Source organism: Apiospora kogelbergensis, assembly GCF_038363985.1.
Source record: "Apiospora kogelbergensis strain CBS 113332 chromosome Unknown utg000002l_segment0_segment0, whole genome shotgun sequence".
NCBI lineage: Eukaryota > Fungi > Ascomycota > Sordariomycetes > Amphisphaeriales > Apiosporaceae > Apiospora > Apiospora kogelbergensis.
This window is the reverse complement of record NW_027117419.1, coordinates 210,468-235,830: the sequence shown is the minus strand read 5'-3', so window position 1 is coordinate 235,830 and position 25,363 is coordinate 210,468. Positions and strand designations below refer to the sequence as shown.

General features: G+C 52.1%; 3 protein-coding genes across 3 annotated transcripts; 1 reads left to right on the top strand and 2 right to left on the bottom strand.

The window, feature by feature from the left end:
• Positions 1-6,336: 6,336 nt before the first annotated feature.
• PG998_002963 (uncharacterized protein) lies at positions 6,337-8,023 on the top strand (the record flags this gene model as incomplete). Its single annotated transcript, XM_066869781.1, has 3 exons — positions 6,337-6,565; positions 6,619-7,300; positions 7,366-8,023. 3 exons carry the CDS (start codon positions 6,337-6,339, stop codon positions 8,021-8,023), a joined length of 1,569 nt encoding a protein of 522 aa, XP_066733531.1.
• Positions 8,024-10,231: 2,208 nt separating this feature from the next.
• PG998_002962 (uncharacterized protein) lies at positions 10,232-11,635 on the bottom strand (the record flags this gene model as incomplete). The annotated part of the gene is made up of 1 exon (XM_066869780.1): positions 10,232-11,635. The coding sequence occupies one exon, from the start codon at positions 11,633-11,635 to the stop codon at positions 10,232-10,234; it is 1,404 nt and encodes a 467-aa protein (XP_066733530.1).
• Positions 11,636-12,863: 1,228 nt separating this feature from the next.
• PG998_002961 (uncharacterized protein) lies at positions 12,864-13,783 on the bottom strand (the record flags this gene model as incomplete). The annotated part of the gene is made up of 2 exons (XM_066869779.1): positions 12,864-13,411; positions 13,666-13,783. 2 exons carry the CDS (start codon positions 13,781-13,783, stop codon positions 12,864-12,866), a joined length of 666 nt encoding a protein of 221 aa, XP_066733529.1.
• Positions 13,784-25,363: the final 11,580 nt, after the last annotated feature.

Genomic DNA, 25,363 nt, shown 5'->3' with positions numbered 1-25,363 from the left:
GAAATTGAGGTCATGGCGTAGTCTATGGTTGTTGGGGATCCTGTCAATGTCCAACTCGCTCAATTTGGCTTTCGTTACTGGGGGACTTGCATTGTGCGATCTGTACAAGTCTGTCAACGGGCTCCCTGAAGCCATTCCAGGGTGGTGGTTGTTCTGGCAAGACTGGCTCAGCTTCTTTGCTTCCAGGCACTATGGCTCTGCTCTCGGCTCTAGACCCCAGGTCTCACGTGTATCTAGACTAGATTCCGGGCGTTGTTGTGGTTTCTTTCCTCCCATCCTGTTACCAATAATTTGGTCCCTTGTTTTGCTAAGTTTTGCAGGGAACGGATAATCAACAGAATAAATAAAAATAGTTAATCGGCCTCAGGGTATAAAAGCGAAGTTTGCGGAAGAAGTGTTCTGAAAGTTGACCTGGGCAAATTTCGCAAGGAGAACAAGAAATCAAAGTTAGGCCAAAAAAGGACTGGAATAAAGCAAAGACAGGTAGTCTCTCTACCAAGCGAAAGCGGCGTACATAATTCCCCAAGCCCCCAGCCCCTATTATTTGCCACCGTAGGGTATCTGGGCTGAGCAGGTGAGAAGCACCAGCTGCCATGTCAAAAAAGCCCTTACGATGCAGGAAGGTCTCAGGTAGGCCTCGACAGCTCAGGGTTAACACCTGCGCGTAAGTTCTATATCTCGTCTATGCGAGCTATGTATAAGAGCACGATTGCATACCATGTCACTCCATAATGCTATAAAGATCTGATAATAAATATGAGCACAATGAACTTGGCATGCTGACAATTATTTAGAGGTACACTGTACTCTAAAAAGCACCGGGCCTGTCGCCAACTTTACGAAGTGCTCGCTATAATAGCGTGGTCAGTCAGCATTAAAGCCTCATCATCCATTTTGACTAACTCTAACTAACCTACAGAAGTAGATATTGGGGCGTACATAGTTGCTGAACAGCCGCTCAAAACAATGAAAGTTAGTGGCAGCAACAGTACAGGGGCGGATGGGGAGACTATACAGGCCCAGGGTCTTTAGAAAGTGGACTGGGAGACGCAAAACATACTTACGGCTTATCTGGTGCAGCCCGTCGGTTCTGATATTCGCAAGTACACCCAGAGTCAGCACACATGAAGCAAAAGAAGCAGATCAACTACTTTTGCCGTTTGGTGGCGGTTGACCCAGATCAGCAATTATTACTATACAATTTCTACCACCGCCCCTCCTGAGCGCCCCTATCTGATGTGACAAGAAGCTCAAAGATCCACAAATGACGCACCACCAGCGCTTTTCTTTGTCTTCCATATGTATGTTGTGTCCAAACGCTGTTTTGTTACGTTAATAGTACATGTATATAAGCTGCACAGTGTCATTGAAAGCCTTGATAACTACATAAAGTGCAGTAGGATATGGGTCTATTGTGTTATACTTAGTTATTTCATATGATTCCAAGCTGGTCTAAGTGATAGAGTTAGCCATGGCGATGTGTTCGACGCCAGACACAATATTCAGTCGATCTACTCCATTTAACTTCTCTGCATCACTGCCTTCCACAACCTATGCTATCGATTGGCCTTCTTCAGGGTCAGACACTCTGCTGGGTACGGCCTCGTCTTCGATCGCTAGTACAGTTACAATATACGCAGAAGGAGCCAAGAAGGACACTACTTTGACGTCCGTCGTTGTTATAACTACAACAGCCAAGCCTCCACCAGTCCCAACGAACGGCGTTTTTATAACCTTCATTTCCTCTAAAGCGACGAGTTTAGTAAAAGTGAAGAAGAATCCGACCTGGGCTATGTTTGAACAGAAAACCGCAGATCACTATGACGACATATGTGCTTGGTCCGCAGCAGCGACTGTTGCTGCATCGGAAGAGATTGGGTCCAGTGATGTTCCGTGGCCGCCTGACTTGGAAGCCGGAAAATCGAAGATATGGGGCCACTCTGGGTGCAAGTACTACGGCGTGAAAGATGGTGCCGGGAGTTTCTCATGTGACGGTCTGGAGAAGGTTCAATGCACAGTGGATTCAAATATCCTTGACCCCAAAGCGACAAAAGTCCTTCGCTGTGTTTACCCACTGATCGAAATAATGCTGGTACCGAAGGTCAGGTGTTTCATACGGTAGGATGTATCAGATATATATTTAGCGGTATACTGAGCCACTCGATAGACGACATCATGGGAGAGCTTAATCAAGACAATGGGCCTTAGAGTTGCCCTGTTGAGAGATAACTGCTTCGGAACCCAGTTTATCACACTATCGACCATCCTATAAATCACTTGCAGTTCTTAGCAACTCGCTAGTGTAGATACTGATCTGAATTGAGACTTGAAGCGGGTTGGTATACTCTCTATTGTTGACTTCTTAGTAGCGACAACCTCGCGAGCCTACTCAAATGTCCACTCTCTAGCCTTGCCGTGTAGCCCCGACTCTGCTTTCGCTCTCCCACTTCCCACTTTCGTCACATTCTTCCCTTATTGTCTCGTCGTTAATGCCATTGAAAATTGACAGACTGCCTTCCGAGGACTTCCAGATCTGCTCACACGCGCCTTCCAGAAACGCGCCTCCAACACTCAAGCTCATCCAGATAACGGCCAGTTTTCCACGGGACTCTTCGTTTTGCCGTCCCAGTTGCATCATCGGCTGCTCGCCGCTTCACCGTCTCGTGGCTGCTTGGCTCTCCGCCATATTGTGCCAAGAGTGACAGATCTTCCACAACCATGTCGCACAAGGTAGGCTCTGTCATGCACGCCGTAGTAGACGAGTTAGACTCGAGCATCGGCGATAGTGTTTGGGGCTGATAGGCCGTAGGTGACTGAAGAAGCGGGCTAAGACGGCGCCGTTCACTCTCTAAAGCACTGATGAGATCCGTCTGGGTTTCCACCACCTGCTCCTGAAGATTGCGAGACGCCTGCATCTCAGCTCTTTGCTTCAAAAGCTCCGCTAACTTGATCTGCAGCTGAACATTCTCCGCGCCTAGCCTTTGGGCCTGAGCCTGGCCATTATGGAGGTGGACTGCGAACTCGTGCATGGCTGCATTGAAAACTCCTAACGGCGCCCATGGCGTCGCTTCTCGAGGGGTCTGACTTGATGCCATCATTATATTTTTTAGATCCTGGTTCCCGGCTTATCGATGAGCTAGGTTAATGTATATAAATATATATGGGCATGACGAAGGCCAATTCCCGCCGTTAATATTGTACTAGCTAGATCCAATTATCCTTTATTTTAATAGCATTAATGACGTAAGCATAACCCAAAACCATGAATGCTCTAAGACAACAATACGATTGTACGAGAGGTGTATCGTGATCTCCCACGTGTTTCTATTGATTTCGTTATCGGTGGCACTCATGCTCCGTTATGGCTCTCTCAGATCACATACCCATCTGCCCGCTTATAAAGAAACACTTTAGGGTTCCTTTCCCATGTCTATTCTGGTTCGCCTGCTCATAAGAGCCAGAATTCCCAACTGTTACGCTTGTACCGTTCCGGCGTAAACGGCCGATCCACATCGGAACCAGAACTATCCAGTATTCTTGTTCTGCTGCATCCGATAAGAGCTCGCAGATGCTTAAGGCTCGCTTCGTTAGATGCGAAACTGGCAACAACATTAGATGAAGGGAGCGCCTCAGGTGAAGCGCAAAGATGCCAAACTATTGCGAGACCTAGTCTGAAGCTGGTCGAATCTGGCCCGAGTCAGAATGTCTGTGGCTACCACAGGAGTACTTTCTTTCCACGTGGTCAACTGAATTGGTCCTGTAATGGTCCTATAATAAATCTATAATAGTCCTATAATAGTCCTGTAACGGTCCTGTAATGGTCCTATGGTGTGCCGTCTCACGCGAATACCTACCTAGAGCGGTTAATGGCGTAATAGTAAAAGACCCTTAAATATTACCCTGTTGTTTGTTTATATAAATATCGTTGGCTCAAAACTTCATTCGAATATGTATACGCAAACCGGTTAGCATAGGATCGATGGGGATTGTATCAAGCTGCCTTGGGATGAGTCCTCGCTCTACAATAGACGAGAAATACGCAGTTAGCAACCGTTACAAGGCCATGCCAAGAACTCGGAGCTCTAGTCGACCCAAGCGAAAACATTACTCGGAACGTCGGATCCGCAGAATGTACCCGTGCCATCGACGCAGTTCTGTTCGTTATGTTCTTGTAGATATCCCACCTAGGAATGAGAGACAAGCACCTCGAGATGTTTGTTCTCGCTCACGTAATCATGTCTGCCCGAAATACGTACAACTGTATGATGGAGCGAACAACAAAGAACTCACTCGGCAAGACATAGATGACCAATTGCATCGAAACTTGGCAGTTGCGCGACACAATGCCGAGATAGCATCCCGGTCAACACTCGAACGTCAACGGCGTGTGCATTTCGGGTCGGTTACCAATGTTTGTTGAAGATTTGGCTATGGTTATGCACTAACTCCAGCGGATGTTATTGCGATGTTATTTTGGGGGAAAGGAACATAGAGAGTCGCTTTGTTCAACATCTTGCACTTAGCATACGGAAAAGAAATATACAGACCTGAATACAGTAAAGGTCATATAAATGCATGTCTAATAAGATGGTTCGTTGAATTGCTAGTCTATTTTTGTGAAACGGGCGCCCTCTGATGTGTGAATTGGTAGTAATACTTGGATGCATGAAACTGCTTTCGAAAAGAATCGTGGCCTCCTCCTTGGGTTTTGAGGAGGCAACCAGAATTGCAGTTGAGTAGTCTACAGGGCTTTAATGGAAAAGTGCGCAAATCATACATGTTCTAACGGCGGCATACCATACGTTTTGTGCATCTCCCTCAAGATCCTTCTCTAAAGATTGGATCCTCGTCTATATGCCTAATTGGTCGCAGTACCTTTGCTGGTTCGCCTAGGGCTTATCGATGCCTCTATGCGAAAGCTAACGAACCGGAAAACCCTCATTCCAATCTTTCGGGCCATAACTACTGCCACATTTCCACATGAGATGGTGGCGGCCGACTCTCAGCTTCTGTGGGTGCCCATCGACCGGGAGTTAAGTCGCGAGGCACTTCACTGGGTCCGGTGGCTTTGTTGACTGAGTTACTATTCAGTCCTTGTACTTGAGCGTCGCCTCTCCACAATGGGTGTACGTTTTCGGGCGGCCACTGAGCTGGTATTACAGATTGTACGTTTTGCGCTTTTGTATGAGGTGTATCGATGGATTGCTCTACATTGCACGCGTTTGTATCGGTTTGACGCTTAGCGTTCTTCAGAATAACAGAGACCAGAATTGCGCCCGTTAACAGAACTAAGGTAGCGACTCCAACAAGGAGACCTACCAACAGCCCAATTATGATGTTATCATTGGGTCCGCTAGACGGGACCGTCAAAGGGTAGTAAGGGAGATCTAGTGGAGTCGATTGGTTTCCCATGGTGTAATTTATAAACCCATATGCAGTGACTGAACTTCAAATGTCGCAAACACGCATGTAGAATGGCGAAAATATATATATCAACATATTAGCACACGTCCCCTATTGGCCAAGTTCCCACTGCTCTGCTTGTACCGTTCCGGCGCAGAGGGACGGTATAATTTCTGTTTTAGACCCATCATGCTCGCAGGTACAGAGCCAATTTCTGCCTTTGCTTATCCTTCCCTTGTACATCCAGAAATCGATTACAATACTCTCGAATTACTTTATGCTCGAAAAGCGCCAGGGCTAGAAACTACCGATATCCGTGTATGCTTTCCTCGGTACTACAGTCGTTCCTGTAAGGGTTGTAAATAGATGTTTTGACACGAATCCGGTCAACGTCGTATTTGGCGTTGTGTTATTACAGTAACGTTGACAGATTTCTGGCAAAAGATCTGTTTGTAGTGCCAAGTAGAGCATGCACAAAACCTAGTGAATAGGGGACATCGCCAGGTGTTGTATTCGATTTATGGATGAGTGCCTCAATTGTCTTGTAGGTGTCGCCAAAAGCCGAAATGCAATCTTTGCCTTTAAGAGTTCAGTCAATATTGGCTGTCTCATTTTTCGTCAAAGTCTACTTTTGAAGCAAACCTGATTATAAATGTTGGTGTTGGCAAGGCCCCTCACCTCCTGTTTCCTGCCATCCTCACATCCAACCCCCAAATAATACAATGCCAGCCGGTAAAACGAACAAAAAGCCGCCCCAAACCACCCACTCAGATCCTAAGGCTAAAATAACAAAAACCCCAGCTAATCCTAAGGGGAAAGCAGCAAAGAAAGTGCAGGAGGCAAAAGCACAACAGGCGGTTTCAAGTACCGAGAAGAAGCCGGATGATGGTATGGAGGGGAATCTGGATGATGTTATGGATATAGATAGCGACGATGACAACGGCAACGAGGATGCGAAACAAGGCAACCCAGTTTTGGCAAGAATTCAGCAAGAGTTTGACTCCAAAATTCGAATTTCTATACCCTTTTCGACTTGGCACCCCGAAAGGCTCGGATGAGCCTTTAGATACCGACAGTCAATCTCACGTCCAAAAAAGGGAGGTGGAATATTTGGCAGCTGTGAACGGGAGTGATGTTCAGAATAAGGAGGAGTGGGTCCGGTGTAAGTCGGCAAGCAGGAGTGGGCGAGATACAGCGTACTAATAGGAGACTTAGTCATCAAAGCCGCGACTGCTACGCTCTCACAACCGGACGCGAAAAGGGAATACGACGAAGAACGCGTGAGACAGAATGCGGCTGAAATGGAGGGACTGAATGCGGATGAAATGGGGGGACTGAATGCGGATGGAATGGGGGGACAGAACAATAGCCATTCAGGCCTCTTCATACCCAACAATCAACAAACGCACCTACTAGAACTTTACAATGGGATCACCACCGACTTGAAAGCCTACCTCGATAAGGCCGATGATCCTAACAAGACGTCTGACGAGCTTGCGAAGGAGAGCTATGAGTCACTTGATCGATTCAACGAAAAGCTTGTGGCAGATTTCGGTGACGAATATGGCAAGAAGCACAAACTCCACTATCCCTTGCTGAAAGCCAAACTCCGGGAGGTCTCTGGGCTGGAGAAAAAGATCGAGACAGCGGGTGACGCAGACAAGGAGGAAATTTCTAGAGAACTCGAAACCCTTCAAAGGTCGATTCAAGGATACCTAGTAACAAGAAACCTCCCTGGAGACTGGGCATCCTTGCTGCATACCCCCTCCCCGCTAGAACTTTATAATGGGATCACCACCGACTTGAAAGCCTACCTCGATAAGGCCGATGATCCTAACAAGACATCTGACGAGCTTGCGAAGGAGAGCTATGAGTCACTTGATCGATTCAACGAAAAGTTTGTGGCAGATTTCGGTGACGAATATGGCAATGAACACAAACTCCAATATCCCTTGCTGAAAGCCAAACTCCGGGAGGTCTCTGGGCTGGAGAAAAGATCGAGACAGCGGGTGACGCAGACAAGGAGGAAATTTCTAGAGAACTCGAAACCCTTCAAAGGTCGATTCAAAGATACCTGGTAACAAGATATCTCCCTGGAGACTGGGCATCCTTACTGCATACCCCTCCCCCACCAGCCAACTTTGATACATCGATTAATTCCAAGTGGGACTCTGGCTACGGTGCATACCACAGAAGCAGTAAGGATGGGAATAAGATCTTCATCTCGTGGAAGAGAAAGTCGAACGCGGTGTCATCCAAAGACAAAATCTTTTTGATGACGCCTACTGGACTAATTTGCGAAGAGGTTCTCAAATCTGACTGGCAAGAATTTGATAGCTTCGCGAAGAAGTACCCGAAATATGAGTATCTCAAAAGCGTCGAAGATTACAAAGAGACCGACATCACCGGGATACTGGATGCTTGGTCGCAAGGTGGAGGAAAAGAAAAGAGGTACCCAGCAATCTATTGCCTCCTCGAGTTTAAGGGCGATAATGTCTTCCGAGTCGCCAGCCGTAGTACAGCACAAAGCTATCAGAAAGGTTTTAAGCACTCAGCTGTTGCTCTCTGCGAGGGTAAAGGCATCAAATTTGAGAAACCCCCGCGGCAAAAGCGGGACTAGCAAAAGGACGCAGGGAAAGAAGACGAGAAGAGCTTGGACAGACGAAGATAAAACCCGTTTGAGAGAACAGTTGGAAGACTCTGAAGTGTTGCGTTTGCGACGACAGGTGGAACAACTCGCTGAACAGTTGAATCAAGTGCTTGCACTCAAGGCTCCTGTCATGGCCTAGTAGAATGACAGATTGACGCGGGGGACCATGGAAACAGCAGGTCTGATTTGATAGTCTTTCCCACATTTCTCCTTTCTCCTTTCTCCTTTCTCCTTTCTCCTTTCTCCTTTCTCCTTTCTCCTTTCTCCTTTCTCCTTTCTCCTTTCTCCTTTCTCCTTTCTCCTTTCTCCTTTCTCCTTTCTCTCTTCCTTAGATACGTAGTCAAATTCAATTAATTCATTGCCTTGTTTGATTGAATATACATAGTGTGTTGGCGGGAGAAGGAGTGTGTTATCTAAATGCCTTGGCCTTCCATTCCTAACAGTCGCAATAATCAACCGTCAATACAGGCAGTAAACCTTCATTCTCGTTATTCTACCGCCAATTTCACGGCAGGTTCTACGCCTTCTTCCCATACTACGTAAAACGTCTCTGTGCTAGCTTGGGGATCTCCAAGTGCTGCAGTATGGTCATGCGCATCTCTGCCGTTTGCCCTCTCTGTCCAAGTCCTGGGTGACCGCTGGCTTACCATGACTCCCCTCGCGACTTTCCATCAAGGCCAACTCCGCCAACACCATTAGTGGGCTGGTTGGGGGAGCGACGGGGCTCGACGGCCTTGCGGGCATCGCCAACCATGCGCGAGCTGAACGGGTGTCGTCGAACAGTGGCGATTCAGCCCTTGCCGGCAGTGGCGCAGCTCGACCTGCCGCCTTCGTCTGCTTTCCATGGGCGATGATAAGCTGTTACCATATGACCATTACAGGACCAATCCAGTTGGCCGCGTAGAAAGAAACCGGGACCAGGATGTCCCTCTACAACTTGTCCCTGTAGTCATTGTATTATTCTATTCCGCACCTCGCCGCATTCTGTATAAACTCAATGCCATCCCATCCATTCTGTAGTAAAACATCCCATCCCACTATAGTTAGGACATATTGCCACTACGTGCCACCCCACCAAGCCTAAAAACTCGAGGTTGAAGGGTCGGCAATAGATGTGCTATTCGTCCTGGCCTCATCCGCATTCTCCAGACATTCCGAAAGAACTATGCTCAGGTTAGCTAGGGCTTACGTCTCGCGGGAAAGGATCCATCGGAAATGCATACTCTCAATAACGAGTTCTTCCCGGACACCGTACTCGTAATCAACAAGGCCATGTCGTTCAATCCCGTCACAGAGCCGTACTATCTCCTTCCCCATCTTCTTGAGACTTTCCTCGCTCACCAGCGTTTGGCCTCTCTGGGGTGGGATACCTGACTCCCCTGTGCTGCTCTGGCTGGAGACCGCCGCATCTCCTCTGCCCGGCGACCGCGCCTCCAGACTTGCACAGCGAAATCGTTGGAGCGCAAGCAGGCGCATCAGCTAATGCCCTCTCCAATCATGTCCTCCATCGACCCTCCTCTCCTGTGCCCCAGTGACTTGAGCATCAATGCCCCGACCTCGCCCTCCTCAAAAGATGGCGGATTCGTAACAGCCGAGCCGAACGCCCCAAGGGTCTCCCACGAAACAATTTGCCGGTCTCGAGATCCAGAGAACGCGGTGGTAGTATGGAGATTGCGCAGGACTCGAAAAAGGCTTTCTTTGTGCGACACAGCATGTCACTAGATCAGCGGGCTGCCACGTCCCAAGAGTGCCGAGTGAGATTGGTAGACTTGAACGAAGAAGACAAAGAAGGAAAAAAAGTTGATAGGAAAGAAAAGGCAGTATTAATGCTAGCTGCCTATGAAGACGAGGACGATGGGGGTTTTCTAAAAAGGCAGTGCAGGGTTCCGGATGCGTTGGGCATTACATGGTTCAAATGTCCATAAGATAAAGCACAAGCACACAGTTAGACTAGGGATAAAAAACACGGCAACCTGGCTTGATATAAAGGTACCATGGGTTGCCTCCAAATTGATATTGAACATGGCCAAGAACAGCCTTCGCCTTCGTTGCTTGAGAACAAATCCTAGACTTTCCACTACACTTTACCCCAGCCTACTGGCGAAGCAACCCGCCCGGATAAGGATCGCCGAGTGCGGCCTTGACAGCGACTACCTCTTCAGTAGATAGCAAGCTCTCCTAAGTAAAGTAGCGACACTCCTCGTCCAGGTGAATATTGCTTGCTCCGTTTACGAGACCAAGCAGGTGCATCCTCTTCCTATCCCAGATAGCGAAGCCCAGCCGGCGAAAGGAATCAAATCGCACACCAGACAGTGGCGAATTATGGAACCTGGCTTTGGGCCATGCGCAGTGATCCTCCATGTGCAACTGGGACGTCGAAGTAAGCTTGAGCCATACTTGGACACCTGGTGCTTCTTCAAAGAGACAACTTGGTGTCTGGCCCCAACGTCGAGCTTCTGACCTCTCCGGCTTATGCTGCTTGTACAGCTCTCGCAAACGTAGCCTTCCCGGTTCCTTTCTCGTATCCGGCCCCAGAGCTTGGCCTCCGAGCAGCCACTCCACACGCTCCGGAAGCGGAGTGGCAAGTGTTTCAGACATCGCCTCCGCTGGTGGGCGGGGCAGCTCATGGTATTGCCGTGCTATGTTTCCTAGACGAACGGCAGATTTCGTTTCGTTGGTTTGTAAGCTTTGAAGAAATTCTTTGACTGAAAGTATTTCCTCGAATGCGCCACGCTCAGACGGTACGGCAAGGTTGCTCGGTTCAATGAAATCCTCTGGTGCCATCTTGAGAAGCATATGCATATCTTCGGAAGGCCAGCGGGTACGAGTAGCACCGTCTTTCTGTAGGACTGCCCGCTGAAGGTCTCCAATGAGCTGCAGGAGCCAAAGTGCCCGCTTGACACGCATCTCTTCCACCCAGCTTGGCGGGCCAGCATCAGATTTCTTCATTGGTTTTCCCACGAACGATCTTTTCCAAGCGGGTAGCCATTGAACCTCTTCGGGGCCGCAGCCAAATGTGTACACGGCGTCGGGACAATACTGCGGCCGGAACTGAGGGCCACGCACGCGAGCGAGGTAAGAGGCCAGACAGGCATGAGTAAGCCTGTTTATGTGACTATGGGTGCTGAGGACCGAGAGCAACACGGCAGGATCGAAACCCACTTGGAGGTCCGTTAACGATCCTATCGTGGTTGATGGTCGCCGAGAATAAAATTTGGGAACCAGAAAGCCATAGCGAAATTCATCGAGAGTATGGAACGGTAAGCCTAGTGTGCGTACAAATACTACGGCACGAACCAATTCTCGGACTGGATGGGCCAGGAGGCCATCGCAGTTGAGGCCATTCAACGCCGCTTCGAAGAGCGCTGGTGCCTGTGTCTGAAACAGGCCCCGTGAACGAGGGCTGGCGCTAACGAGATTGCAGAGTGTTTCAAGGTTGGGTATGTAGAAGAGAATGCACAAAAGGATTTCGGTGGCTAGAGATTCGAAGGCAGGAGGATTCCCGCGATTGCACTCCATGCTCCTATTTGCACAGTCGTCCAGTATCTTCGTGGCGTTGTGTGCTTTGGAGAGAAACAACATTCCTCATAAAGAGTGAATGAGAATAGCCGGACTTGTCACATAGATGCAAGGGGGAAGCTTTGTAGACCCACCGGAACCGAGGACGGATGCAATCATGGCCTGAGAACCAGTAATAGAGAACTGCGAATCCCCCGCATAGACTACCGTCTCGGCTCTTTATCATATGCATTAGGGGCCGAAGGAGTCGATCCATCTTTTTCGCCCCGCACATCCATAATGATCCGCGACGCAACTGCAGCGCCGAACTGCTCGAAGGCCTGCCACTTGTGCCGCCTCGATCGATAGCAGGATGAAAGAGGCTTTCGAGGCAATTAGAAAGACCCTAGGCAGCCTACGATAGGGTATTAGCTACAAAGGTGGCAACTACATGATGTTGGAGGTACAGTACATTAGGACGCGAAATCCGATGGCCCATGTCATCCTACTGGCTTAATTCGCCACGCTGTACGATATGCTCTCTCCCTACGCATCTAAGTTCTGGCGATAACAGCTGTAAATAAGTTGTGAAAGTAAATCCTTCACCGGTTCAACTTTCTTCCTCGTTCTCGGCATCTCCCATGCTACCTACGCAGTACACTCACCACCTGGTCAACCGGATATGGATGTGAACTTGTAGCCTTTCCTCCGTTCGCACAATTACATTAAGCTAACTTGCCGCCAGAGCTTTAATGGTGGCATGGTATGTCCAATATCCTCTGCCATCACGACCTCGACCTCGAACTCGACCTTCCCACAGTCTCCAGCATCAACAACATCCCTGAGCCAAAGTCCAACTTCCATCAGCACCTCTGGTCAAATTAGTAGCGATGGCGTTATCGTCAGCATCAACCCAGCCATATGGCTCTCACCGACTCCGACCATTGCTTGCCAGCCGCCTTGCACCCTCGTACTACCGCCCTGGACTATGGAGGCTCCGATTACAATCAGTCTCCCCCTGCGATTGAAACGATTGACGAGACTTGGGAAACAACCGCGGATGGCTTGACAGGATACGGGAGGTCGACCCTCCTGGTCACTATCACGCTCCCCCGGTTACTACCTCTGTGCTTGACCTCTCGAATATTATCCTCTCCTCCTCGGCACCCACACTGGCGAACATCACAAAGAGCATCACTCTACCGCCGGTGACGCTAACGGAAACTTCTCATGGCATTGTTTGGACTTACCATCCAGCGCCTTACTACATTACCAGACCTTCTCCCCCGCTTGAGAACAGTCCGACCCAAGTCTACATCCAGCCTGGCCCGCCGGGGCCACCCTGTCTCGTAGGCTGTGGCAAAGTGTGTCTGATCAATTGCACCGGTGGTGGGCGACGCGGCGGTGGTGGCCTGCCATGCCTTGGCGTGGGTTGTGGTAACAAAGGCCCCAAGAACTGCGTTGGCGGAGGTTGCGCGAACCAACAGGACCCGGACGCCTCAGAGCTGTCGTCGTTGGCTTCGAAGACGTGCGCGACCGAGACACATACCGAGTGCCACCCGGTGTGTACGACATCGCCTTGCTCTACAGTCTGCAACACATACCTTGGCTGCGACTGCACCACGTCCATCGTAACGGACCACTGGGTCTCCTGTGCCGCGACCTCCTGCACTACGACATCTTCCGCGTTGATCACGGGGTGTTTCCTTACGGCGGCGGCGACAACAACTGGCTTGTACTGTCCCCAGATACCGGCGGCTGACCCCAACGAAGGGTCAGGAGACGATGACGAAGGCCTTTCCAGACTTGGTTCTGTCACTACGGTCACCTTCCCCGCTGGTGCCTTGGTAGGGGCCCGCTCTATCGCGATTGATAACAACTATGTCGTGTTCAGCGGCACTGCCTACTTGGTACCCCCTTCACGCGGGCGACGATAACGTCGCTCGGGAGCCACAGAGCCATACTTATACCACGACATGTTGGTCAGAGCATGGCTGTGACTGTCGATTGGTTAAGTATTCCTACCAAAACAGAAACACCCCCGGTTATAACGATTGGAAGCGATGGCAAGTCAACAAGTGCCCCAACGACCACGGAAACGACCACCAGCCTACCCGAACCGCCAGCAACAGCGAGAACATCGCAGCCTGCCCCGCCTCCAAAGCCGCAGCCAACGGAGACGGCACCGCCTCCGTTACCGTCTCGGTTTGTGTACATCGAATACTGGCTCATGGCGCTGCAAACAGGAGATGAGATGAAGTCTTGGGTTGTTTACACTACCAAGGGCGGAGGACTCGATGTATGCAAGCAGGCAAATGTCGCTGAGTTCCGGACAGACCAGGGTGACCGCACAAAAGCCCATCCGGGTGGTAGCTTCACGTTTCGAGCCTTTGGGATCGATGGGTGCAGGTATACCGGTACAGAATCGACGGTAGGAACTTTGGTTTGCCCTGGCGTGGACCGAATAACATGCATTAAGGATCCGCAGCTCGGCGAGCATTTTCCTTGCGGCCAAGGGGACAATTCGGTATCCCCTAACGTCCGATGCTACTGGTAAACGGGGGAAGTTTTGAATTGAAGCCATCGACCGCATCCGGGCTTATGGGGCCGCGTCACAACTGGCTGTCGGTAGTGCGGTCGCCGCAGAATGCGACCGTGTGATAGCAGCCGTACAACTGGTGCGTGACAGACACGTGACGCAGGTGGTGAGTCATCTATTAAAGATATTTCCATCCAAACCTGCCATCATTCCTTTCCAGTTCGCAGTAGCCGTTCACAGACTCTTACTTCCTGATCTCTGTTTTACCTTCAAAGCCGCAAAACAAAATATGCCACAATGATGGATAACCGCACCCTCTCCCTTCTCTCTACAGCCCCTTTCGGTGTCTCCATAACTTCGGCACACGATGCAAAGACACGACGACAGGTCTGCGCATGCGCCATGGAGTTGAGCGAAGAGATCCGTATGCTTCATGCCATTGTCGCAGAGCTCTCGGCGCGCCTTACGAACATGCAGACGACGTATGCACTGCAATCCCATGCAATACATACGCAACAAGAGCTCATCAACGCCCTCGGAAAGAAGACTACTGTTGCAGGCCGGGTTGCGCCACTGCCGCCAGCATATGAATTGCCACCCTACGACGGTACCATTTCAGCCCGCGCATGGTTGTCGATGCCCGCACGGCAGCCGAGCTCTGTCGCTCCCCAGATCAGCCCACTGATGGTGTTGGCAGAGTCGGCCGAGATGGAAAGTCGCGAGGGAAGTCATGGCAAGCGAGAGGCAAGCCAGGTCTTTTATGCTGAGAACAAACGGCAGAGATATGCATGACTACGCAGCACTTGACGATCTCGACAAGCTAGCGCGGAATGTGCTACGTAGTATGGGGGACCTGCCGTAGAATTGTTGGTAGAATATCGGAAATGAAGCTTTACTACCTGTATTGATGGTTGATTATTTTGATTGTGACCATTGCATAGAAGTCATTGTCGCTCGGCCCACGTGCCAAAAGCGCATGAAGCTTGGAGGTGGAAGAAGCAGGTTAAGGGGTGGCGCTCATCAGCCACAGGAAAACGCGGCTGTGCCATGTGGGGGCGGACTACCGGTTCAATTACAAGCAAAGCTCAAAACAGCAACAAATGCCATGACCAACTTCTTATCCGACATATCGACGGAATTGAGTAGGCACGAAAAAGGCGAATCTTCGTATCGCACTGGCAACCCCCCGCATAACGTACGCGGACGACCGACGACCGACAATACAAGCTGCAATCCAGCACAGCATGGTAGCGAGCACAATGGGGGCGGGGACAAGCTCGCGACTTGAGCACGGCAGCATGACGACAGTTACTACCAAGAATACCAGTTGAGGTGACCGTTTACAAGAGAGACGACAGCACATCGACCATGATTGATATTCACTGTTTCGAATGACCGTCGAACCCGAAACAGGCACGCCGGCACACAGCGACTCCCTATGGCCCAATCCACCGACATCCAATATCCTCTTGCGAAGCCTTACACCTGATCGAAAAAGGTGTCGTCCAAGGGATCGGCGTCGACCACGGGGACGAATCGCTCCAACAGGGCTTTCACCTGCGACAACCAGCCCGTGACCCTCTGCGTTTGCTGCAGGAACCTGTACTCGATGTCAGTTGACGATCTGCGCCAGACTGAACACACGGTGACGTACAGCTGTTCGACCTTCTGTGTGCTGTCCGGGCACTGTGGTCAGATAAGCGCATCGTTGCGACGGCGGTGGAGACCTACAAAGTTGTGAATCTGGCGAGACGTGGGCGTGCGTGAGTAAGAGAGCTATGCCGTACGGGCGGGGATAGACTTACTTTTCGTTGTGGAGGGCCAGCTCGGACTGGACGGCGTTGAACTTTTCCAACAGCTCATTCACCTTGTGCAGCAGTTCTTGGGTGTCGCCCGACGTTCTTCGTTTTCAGTACAACGCGCGGACTGGATGTGGAGGGACCTACGGTAGCGGAGAGCTGAAGGGGCCCGAGTCGTAGCCTTCTTGGTCGTCGAAGAAGTTGGGAACGTCTGGAAAGGACAGTGGTTGTTGGTTCGGAGGCTGGAGCTGCGTGGCAGAAGGAGCGACAGTCTTGGGCGTAGGGGCAGGAGCGGGTGCAGGCGCGGGCGCCGTGGTGGCATGGCTTGCTGATGGTCGGGCCCGCCGTGGGTGGCGCGGACGCTGTGCACCGTATCGCTGCGAAGGGAGCATGTCGGCGTGGATGGAAGTGACGGATGAATAGAGGAAATTACAGGTGAAGGAGAGCAAGGTGGACGGAGGATAATGGAATATGCAACTCACCGAGAGCCTTGACCCCAAAACTGGTATTTCTGTGGCCCAATTCGTGCGGTGCTGTAATGAAGCAGCAAGCATGGATGCGAGCCCAGCACGGTTTGGTGGCTGGGCTGTCAGGCGCGGAGTTGGGCTTTCCAATTGGGAAGTACTGATCCATAACCTACACGTATGGGCAGAGGCGACGTTCTGGACAAAGTACGACTTGTGAAGCATAGCCGTGCAAGAGCCGATTAGCAGCATCCGACTCGGAGCAGACGTGGCGGAGGGTCGAAGTGAGCCTGCACCGAAAGCGGCCGACAGCGTGTGATTTCGGATCTTTGGCCTATTCGTGAGCAAGCGGCTCATCTGCAGCTGCCGTCAGTCCGGACTCTACGCGTGGGACGTACCACCGTGTTCTGGCGTGGATTCTGACTCAGAGGCATTCCATCCTATGGTCCTCAGTCGAGCGCCAGATCAGCAGAACGAGATGGACCGGGGCTGGGATCCGGTTCTGGATTAGCACTGCTTCCCACACCCGAGTGGCTCCAGTACCGCTTCCGCCCCCGCGCGTGAACAGCCCTTTCGGTGCTGGTTCTGGGTCGCTGATTTAGACGCTGGATGGTTTCGGCGCGCCACTGACCGACCCGTTCCTGAGCCAGTCTAGATGTCTGCAGAATTGCGTGGGCGACATTGTGATCAAGGACCGGAAAGAGCGCGGGAGGATGTACATACCCTCGGAGAGGCGAAGCAGCAAGGTCTCGCATCGTCGTGGACCAGTTCTGGGGTGCGTCCGTTCCGGCGAACGTCCATTCGACTTTCGGCCTCCTCAGAGCCAAGCGCAGTTGTTTCCACCCCAGATGAACACAGGCAGACATTGCACTGGCGAACGAGCACGAGCGGTTCCGGCGGCGGCATGTCCACCGCAGTACGCCTTGACGAGTACGTGTTGCCAAACCACATGGATCTATGCAGTCCGTGCTACAATACGAGAGCGAGTGACCGCACGAGCGCGGAATCAGGGCGCAGGGTCATGGAAAACTACGGGCGGCGGCGACGATTTGCCATTCAAGAAGCACGGCGAGGGAAAGGGTAAAGTGCCATGTATGTACGTAAGTATGCACCAATACATTATATTCATCTATTCTATTCGCGTCTCTGCATTGGCTCTGCTCACGGGGTCGGGACTGCCCGATCCGCGCCAACAGGTTCGTAGCCAGCACCACGTACAGGCGCAGAGGCCGGCTTCGCTGGCCGCACTGCCACTAGCAGGTGCAGGGAAAAACCTCGGTACATGAGATGCTCGAATGTAGGAGGAAAACCCGGGTGGCCAAGGCGGGCAGGAGATGACTCGAACTGCGGACGCCAGAGCCAGGCTCGATACCACTCCGCAGGAGATGCTCGACTGGATGGGTGGCAGAGCCCGTTGGATTATCCGGCAGGAGATGACTCGGACTGCCGGAGCCCAACGAAAAACCCAACCCCAAGAGGAAAGTCGTTGAAGGGAGGGCTGCCCCAGGAGGTAATAAGTCGCTGAAAGGAAGGGTGCCTCAGGAGGTAATAAGTCGCTGAAAGGCAGAGCCAACCCCAGGAGGTAGTAAGTCGCTGAAAGGAAGGGTGCCCCAGGAGGTAATAAGTCGCTGAAAGGCAGAGCCAACCCCAGACTCTGAAAGGCAGAAGAAAGAAAAAAACCCAACCCCAGGAGGTAGTAAGTCGCTGAAAGGAAGGGTGCCTCAGGAGGTAATAAGTCGCTGAAAGGCAGAGCCAACCCCAGGAGGTAGTAAGTCTCTGAAAGGAAGGGTGCCCCAGGAGGTAATAAGTCGCTGAAAGGAAGGATGCCCCAGGAGGTAATAAGTCGCTGAAAGGCAGAGCCAACCCCAGGAGGTAGTAAGTCTCTGAAAGGCAAACCCAACCCCAGGAGGTAGTAAGTCGCTGGAGGGAAGGGGGTGATCCAAAAGGATGCACAAGGAAAGAAAGAAGAAAAGAAACCTTGACTGCGCTGGAGAAGGTCGCCTTTATATAATCGTGTCGACGGCTAAGGTCTGTCAAGGTGGGCCCCTACGTACATGCTGTGTGTGGTTCCTGCCCATGTCTTCCGTCTGGCGTTTCGGCTCCTCTACAGACGTCCACTGCCATCCCAGCCACCGCTACGGCACAACCGGCGACATGAGTGACTCTCCTCCAAAGCTGGCTATGCGCCTCTCGGGGAGTGTTTTCTGGTCCCTTCTGCCAGTGTCACGGCTCCAGGATCTACTCCTGCATCTATGTCCCTCTTCGCCTCCTGGGCCATGTTTGTCCCTCCCCTCTCTTTTTCCTCTTTTTCTCCCTTGCTCCCTCTCGCTCCCTTTCTTGCTCCGCTCGCCCCTCTCGCCCATTCCTTCGCCCTTGCCCATTCCTTCGCCCTCTCTCGTTCCCTCGTCTCTCTCGTTCCCTTGTCACACGTTCCCTCGTCCCGTCGCCCTCTCGCCCTCTCTCGTCCCCTCTCTTGTTCCCTCGTTCTCTCCCTCTCGTTCTCTACCTCTCACTCTCCTTCCACTTCCCCTCCCATCTCCTCTTGCTGCCACTACGCTTACCTACTTTACGCTCATTGTCTGATACCCCCTCACTCGTCTTCCATAAGTAGACTGCTCCACCGTCACATTGCCAGTCAGCGAGTATGCCCGCCGCCGCACGATGCGCTCAACGCCGACTTCGTGACTCGAATTCCCCAACAGTATCCGGCCGCAATCCCTACAACCTCGAGGCGCGACCGCCGCCATTTCGAGGCCACAACGGAGGCCACAACGGAACGGCCGTCATAGGAAACGTACCTGGTCGTGCATGGCCAGGAAGCACCCTATCGGCGTCTGTACCTCCAAGACGCAGGCAGTGGGGATTGCCTATAATACGACGCGGAGGATTCGATCGGAGGACGCAAGGCCAGTGACTACCATGGTCCGGCTATTCATGCAACAGGACCAACGCAGGAGACTGCGAGCCACGGAAGAGTTCCACTTTAGCATTTGGCCCACCCACGCAATTGCTCCCAATACCAACCGGCGGTCGGCTTTGGCCTACTGGCAGCGCCCGACGAAGACGTCGCATAACTCCTATCAGTTTGCTCGGCTGTTCTGGCGTAGTTACGGCAAGTGGACAAATGGCTGGCTGGACGGAATGGCGGAGACTGGCTCCGATGTTCGTAGGCTCCTTCTACTTCCCAACGAATGCACCATGGCCGACTTCTTGCGATTTGTTTCCTAGAGTATCCGAGCCTGCATTGATTGACTAGTGGCTATAAGTACGATGGGGCTTCTGTGTGCTCCATTTACCCCGGCCATGGCTCGCTAGTGAGACTTGTCGCGACCCATACGAGAGCCCTGCAGTAAGACCAGTCGCTCCACACCCAAATGGGTCGGTCAGAGCAGAAGCCGGCCCGAGTAGTCCAGGTAACTCTAATGCGACTTCCATTCTCTTGCCTCCAACATTGTGACGAAATAACAACAATGACAGCCCGGACGATGAACAATCGAGTACGGGGCGGTGACGCTCGAAGTCTCTTCGTTGGATTTCTCTTCCCGTACAGTGCCATACCCCGCAGCAGCGACGATTGACCGTCCCCGGATGCAGACATGACCGTGATGGCCGCTGATTGGGTTCCGACTACACGGACCGCAATTTCGCGTTCAGCAGAATGCCACTATCCGGCTAGGCTCGGCGTGGCAGCATTCCCGCTTACGCTTGGCGCAATGAACCATGCCGCCTCTGCTGTTGGTTGGCTGCCTACGGTCGGGAGAGAACAGGACTCGGCACGAGTCATGCAAAGGAGACAACAGGAATGCCGCCAGGTTGCTATGGCCTACCCAGCGCTTGCCTACCGATGCGGCCTAATAACTGCAGGCTTTCTCCCAGCGCAGCCAATGTCGGAGCACTCGGACCAGACAAGGGACGCAGATACGCCGTTCGCAAGATGCAATCAAGATAGGAAACGAACTGGGCCGACAAAGAGCCTGAGCGTGCTGTAGCCAGATGCAAGACACAGAGCAACTGCTCAGCGACATACCACCTCTGCGGCTGTCCCACAAGCCGAACGACCCATGCTCCAAGGACGTGTTTCCCTACCGGTTCGGCATGCCGAGCATGCTTGCACTCATTCCAGTCATGCCATTTTCTGTAGCGGTGCTGCGTGATGACTGTTGGCTGACGGCCAGTTGGGAGGTGACGGGGAACATCTGTGTCAAGAAACGAGCTATCAGACGTTAAGCGCAGTTCTACCTGAGCCGCCTACCAATAGCAGTGCCATGTCATGCCAAACCAGGCGTCATACCGAATCTCCAAGCTGAGTTCTCCGCATACAACTTCAACGTAGACGAGTTTACGCCCGCGCGAGACAAGGTGAGCACCACACGAAAATGGTGCAGTGGCCATGCTCTGTCCCGTCCTAGCTCGTTTAGCATCTTTGCCTTCTTCACCACATCTTGAGGCGCAACAAGGTGGCATTGTACTGGCCAACACCTGCTGCACAGCGTCTTGCCTGGATACTATCGCCAATCGCCAGCCGCCGACCTGCCGCATCGGATTTTGCTCACCTGATCGGATCCTACACCCAATGTGGGAGCTACAATGTGGAGACGTTCATGCGCATTCGGGTGTTCCAATGAACGCCAAGGATGCGGAGGCCTTCCCCGCTCCTAGTTCAGGTATGTGACTGGCACGCCCTGGTGACGCATGCAAGGCGGATCCAGCGTCCAACACCTAAGCGAGGCCTGGCCCTGGGAACACCAGTACAAGCGAATGCAGAACAAGAAGAGTAGACCTCTCGATCTCTCAGAGGCGCCGAATCACGGGCAAAGACACAGGTAAGTGGGCAAGATATACAATTGAACTTCTGCAACGCACCTACGTCACGAAAGTCCCGACGCACCGCGTCTCGTCGACACTCCTAGAGCACATCTGCCATACTGGTGAAGCACCCTGGTAAAGCACCCTGGTAAAGCACCCTGGGCAAGACCGGATATGAGCCCGCTATAAAAGCCCGACATCACTGGAGACCTACTGATTGTTGTACATCTTGTCCTTGATTTTGCGAAACAACTTCCCAAATCTTCCCAAATAAGCGCAATCTCTGCTAGCGCAGCATAAGCGCTGACACACTATTGGAAATCGCACCGCATTCGGTAGGAAGAGGGGGAATCCAAACCGCTCGAACACGCCTTTATTCGGACCGAGCACGAGTTGGATCGCTGCTCACCCTTGGCCAGCAGTTCGCCATAGCATCCTCGTCAAGCCGCCCGGCGAGCGCTGGCAATCGGCGCGAGGTTCCGTGCCAGGATGAGGACTGGGAACGCGCAGGCCTGTGAAAAGCAGGTTGGAAGAGTTGCGACAGACATGTCCACCATGGGCCACCACTTCGTCACACTGAAATCGGTTCGATAATGTAGTCCTTTCGATATGACCTCGCTCCATGACCCGTGTCACAATCCTCAGCCGTCGGATGGAGTGGATTGACCATGCCGCTGCATCTCGTCTCGGTGATGCATGTTGTTACTGCTCGATTGTCAGTGATTGTCGGTGATTGTCGGTTGCTCGGGCATTCCGAAGGAAGGAATGTGTCCCGACAGATTGGGTCACTAGAGAAAGGGACGCAAGGGAGGCAAGTGGTTTTTATAACAGCAGGACAGGTCCAACAAAATGGGCAGCGCATGGCGCTAATTCCAGATCAGCTAGTGCTAACCCCACCCAACGGGCCAATGGGTGTTCGGCCTGTGCCGGCCAAGCAGTCGAGCTGTGTAGGTCGTAGCTGCTTTGGGCCTCGTGCCAGTGCGCGGGCCGCCTTTTGATTGTCTGTCACCCAATAGACATTGGATTTTGCTCATGCTGCGCCTGTATGTCATGTCGACTTTTTCCAGCTTTCGTGTTTACCATGCTCAAGTTGATTGACTGCCACCGTCAGAGGGCCATCACTCGAAGTCGTCCGGAGTGGTCTATCTGAATCTAATGACCTTGGTGGAGGTTAGACTTGGGAGACGACAGCTGTCTCTGTAGTCTCTGTAGTCTCTGTAGTCTCTGTAGTCTGTGTAGTCTGTAGTCTCCTCGTAGTTGTGACCGAGCCACCATGAGCAAAAACGCAAAGCCCTTCAAGATGAGTGTACAGCACCGTGCCCGACCTGTGCTTCTCACTGCTTCGCACCATCTCAGCGTCGGGGTCGTCTCTACCTGCCATTCCAGGAACAGCGGGCCATCCGGGAAGTCAGTGTCTACCGTGGCAGCTAGAAGCGACCTGTGTCGCGAAGAGCCTGAGGGTTGAATCCGCCCACTCGGCCAGACAAGCTGAACGGGAGCCAACAGTCGCAAGAGTTTGACAAAGGATTTTTCTGGTGTAAGCTAGTTCAGTCCTTACGACATACCCAGCGTTCGAGGGCAGACGAAATGCATCTGGCCGTACTCGTACGCAGTCCCGGAGTAGCTCGGGGTCACTGTACGCCGAATCCCCCGTGCTGCTGTTCTGGTTCGTACTTCCCCGTATCTCTGGGCAAAGCATACCCGTTTTGCACCGTTTCCTGATGATGCCACCGAAAGCTACTCCGATATTCCAGGCTTCGTACCTCGAGGTCCAGTAACCAGAAGTGACCAGCGCAATACAGTACAGTACCCAACCTGCCATTTATGGGTTGATCATGTTGCGAAGCTACCGCTTTCTCGATTAGGAAGTGCTTCTTGGCAGCCGGTCTAACGATGTTGCGTCAAATCCCATGCTGGCGTAGCTATGGTCCTGTACGGACGTACCGTAGACGACCTGCCGTATTACAGTATGCAGAAGAAACGGCCCTCGCAACGTTTGTACCGCTTGCCGGCGCCCATTGACATGCTGGTTGCCAGCGGACGTCTGAAAACGGACGTGGCCCATGCCAGAGTACCAAATGCTTCCAGTGGTGGCTGTAGAAGTGCGCTTTCACGTCGTGCTTGGTCGTTCACACTCGTCAAATTCTTTACTTCCTACGGCCTCCTCGAGAGCCAGTATCTACAATTTAGACGTATGAGATGTCATCGGTGCCTGCTTGCCACGCGTAGCGACCGCCATATGTACTGCTCATACGGCCTATACGGCTGGTGACCCTTGCTGTCCACTTCGTGGTGGCTTTTGGCTGGCACGGCTAGCACAAGTTCTGACCGCATGGCTGGACTTCGCCGACGACTCAATTCCGCCGCTTCCAATGTGCCTCGTAGCTGCCGAAGTGCTTCTGTGGCTCGTTGCTTTGGGCTAGTTCGGTCCGTTCACGAGAGGTAGCAGAAACGCATCTGGTTGTTCTCCCAGGTACTCAAATAGTAGCATGCGCTCCTTGTACCCGAAAGCCTCACTGCAGCTCTTCTGGCTCGTACCTACCAGTATCATAGCTCAGCTATCTGCACCTGTTTTTGGCCATACTACTTGAAGCGACTTCCTGTCCTATTGGGTTCGTACCTCAAGGTACAGTCGTCAAAAGCGACCGGTGCAGTACTGACGGTGTGACTTACGTGCAGTTCATCTTGCGAAGCTAGACTCCCGATCAGGAAATGCCTTTTCGTAGTCGGTCAAAAGTTATCTCTCCAGCTCTGCGTCGTTAAGCGGCGGTAGGGCAGATGTCGACCTCAGGACGCAGAGCTGCTGATGGCGCCGCCGGTCCAGATGAGCAAAGCCAGCGGACAGCAGCGCCGATATTGTTGTGTTCCGTTGTTGGCCGTGGCGCACTTGCTGGCTCACACGAGGCACTTTCAGGTCCCTCCAATTCCCATCGAGTAGTATGCAGAAATGGTACTGGGAGGCCCAACTACCATTCTGGTCCGCCCGACCGTAGTATCCAATTGTACCATTATCGACGTGGTGCGCCGATTGGAATGGGGCGAGAATCATCCAGTGACATACAGTACATACTGTCATTCTGCTTATGTACACCCACGAGCTGTTTCCGGTCCTGACTACTGTTGGTCCCTGCTGCTGTGTAGGGTTGCAGAGTCGGAAGAGCAGCAATGGCGCACTAGCGCAATAGTGGGCAACATAAGCACAGTCAATTCGCGACCCCGCGCCATGAGGGCCAACTGCACAACCTCCCCGGACCGCGCAAGGACTTTTCGTCAAAACGGCCGAAGAGAAGCTGGGCCCGAAATCCTTCTTGCCAACATGGGTTCTGGAACCGGATCAGCAGCTGCTGAACCGCTGTACAGGGGGCCCTACTGACGATGCTCTGACCTTCAATCAGCGAGCTATTACGGTCACTAGCGAAACCTACGTCCTCTTTCCACTCTTTGATAGTTTCCGTTTTAGACCTTTTTGCAGGGGTAGCTGTTGACACCATGTACCCCGCCATGCTCGCAGGTACAGAGCCAAGCTCTGCCTTTGCTACTCCTTCACTTGTACATCCATGAATCGATTGCTATACTTACTCTTGGGCTACTTATGCTCAACGAGAGCTAGAGCTAGAAACTTTTGGCAGTCGTATGCATTCATTATGGCACTACAATTATTCCTGTAAGCGTCTACAAACAGATGTTTGACAGAATCCGGTCAACGTCGTTTTCGGCATTGAGTTATTATAGTAATGCTGACTGGTTTCTATTAAAACACCTAATTATAGAAGCTTACAAGAATGATTGCAGCGCCGAATAGAGCTTGTACCACCTGTCAGCAGCTTCTCTCGTCGAGGATAAATCGATTCAAGAGTATCGTAAGTCGGTTTGTGGATGTACATGGGAAAGAGACGGAAAGGCAGAGATTGGCTCTGTACTTGCGAGTATGGCGGGGTACATGGTGTCAAGAGCTACCCCGCCAAGGTGGATCCAGAACGAGAACCATCAAAGTGAGTCGATCCGCTCTGACTGCATCCCAAGATTACCCAATTTGCCATCCTGGCACCTCGTAGCCCATTTTGGGCTATTGATTCGGGGTATGGCAATGGAGTATGACCCCGAAAACTATGTGCAAAGAATACCACTTGGTGAAGCTGGCAAGGATTTTAGCTGATTGTGGCAGCAAGACATCACGAATCAATCGTTATACATCCGACAGTCT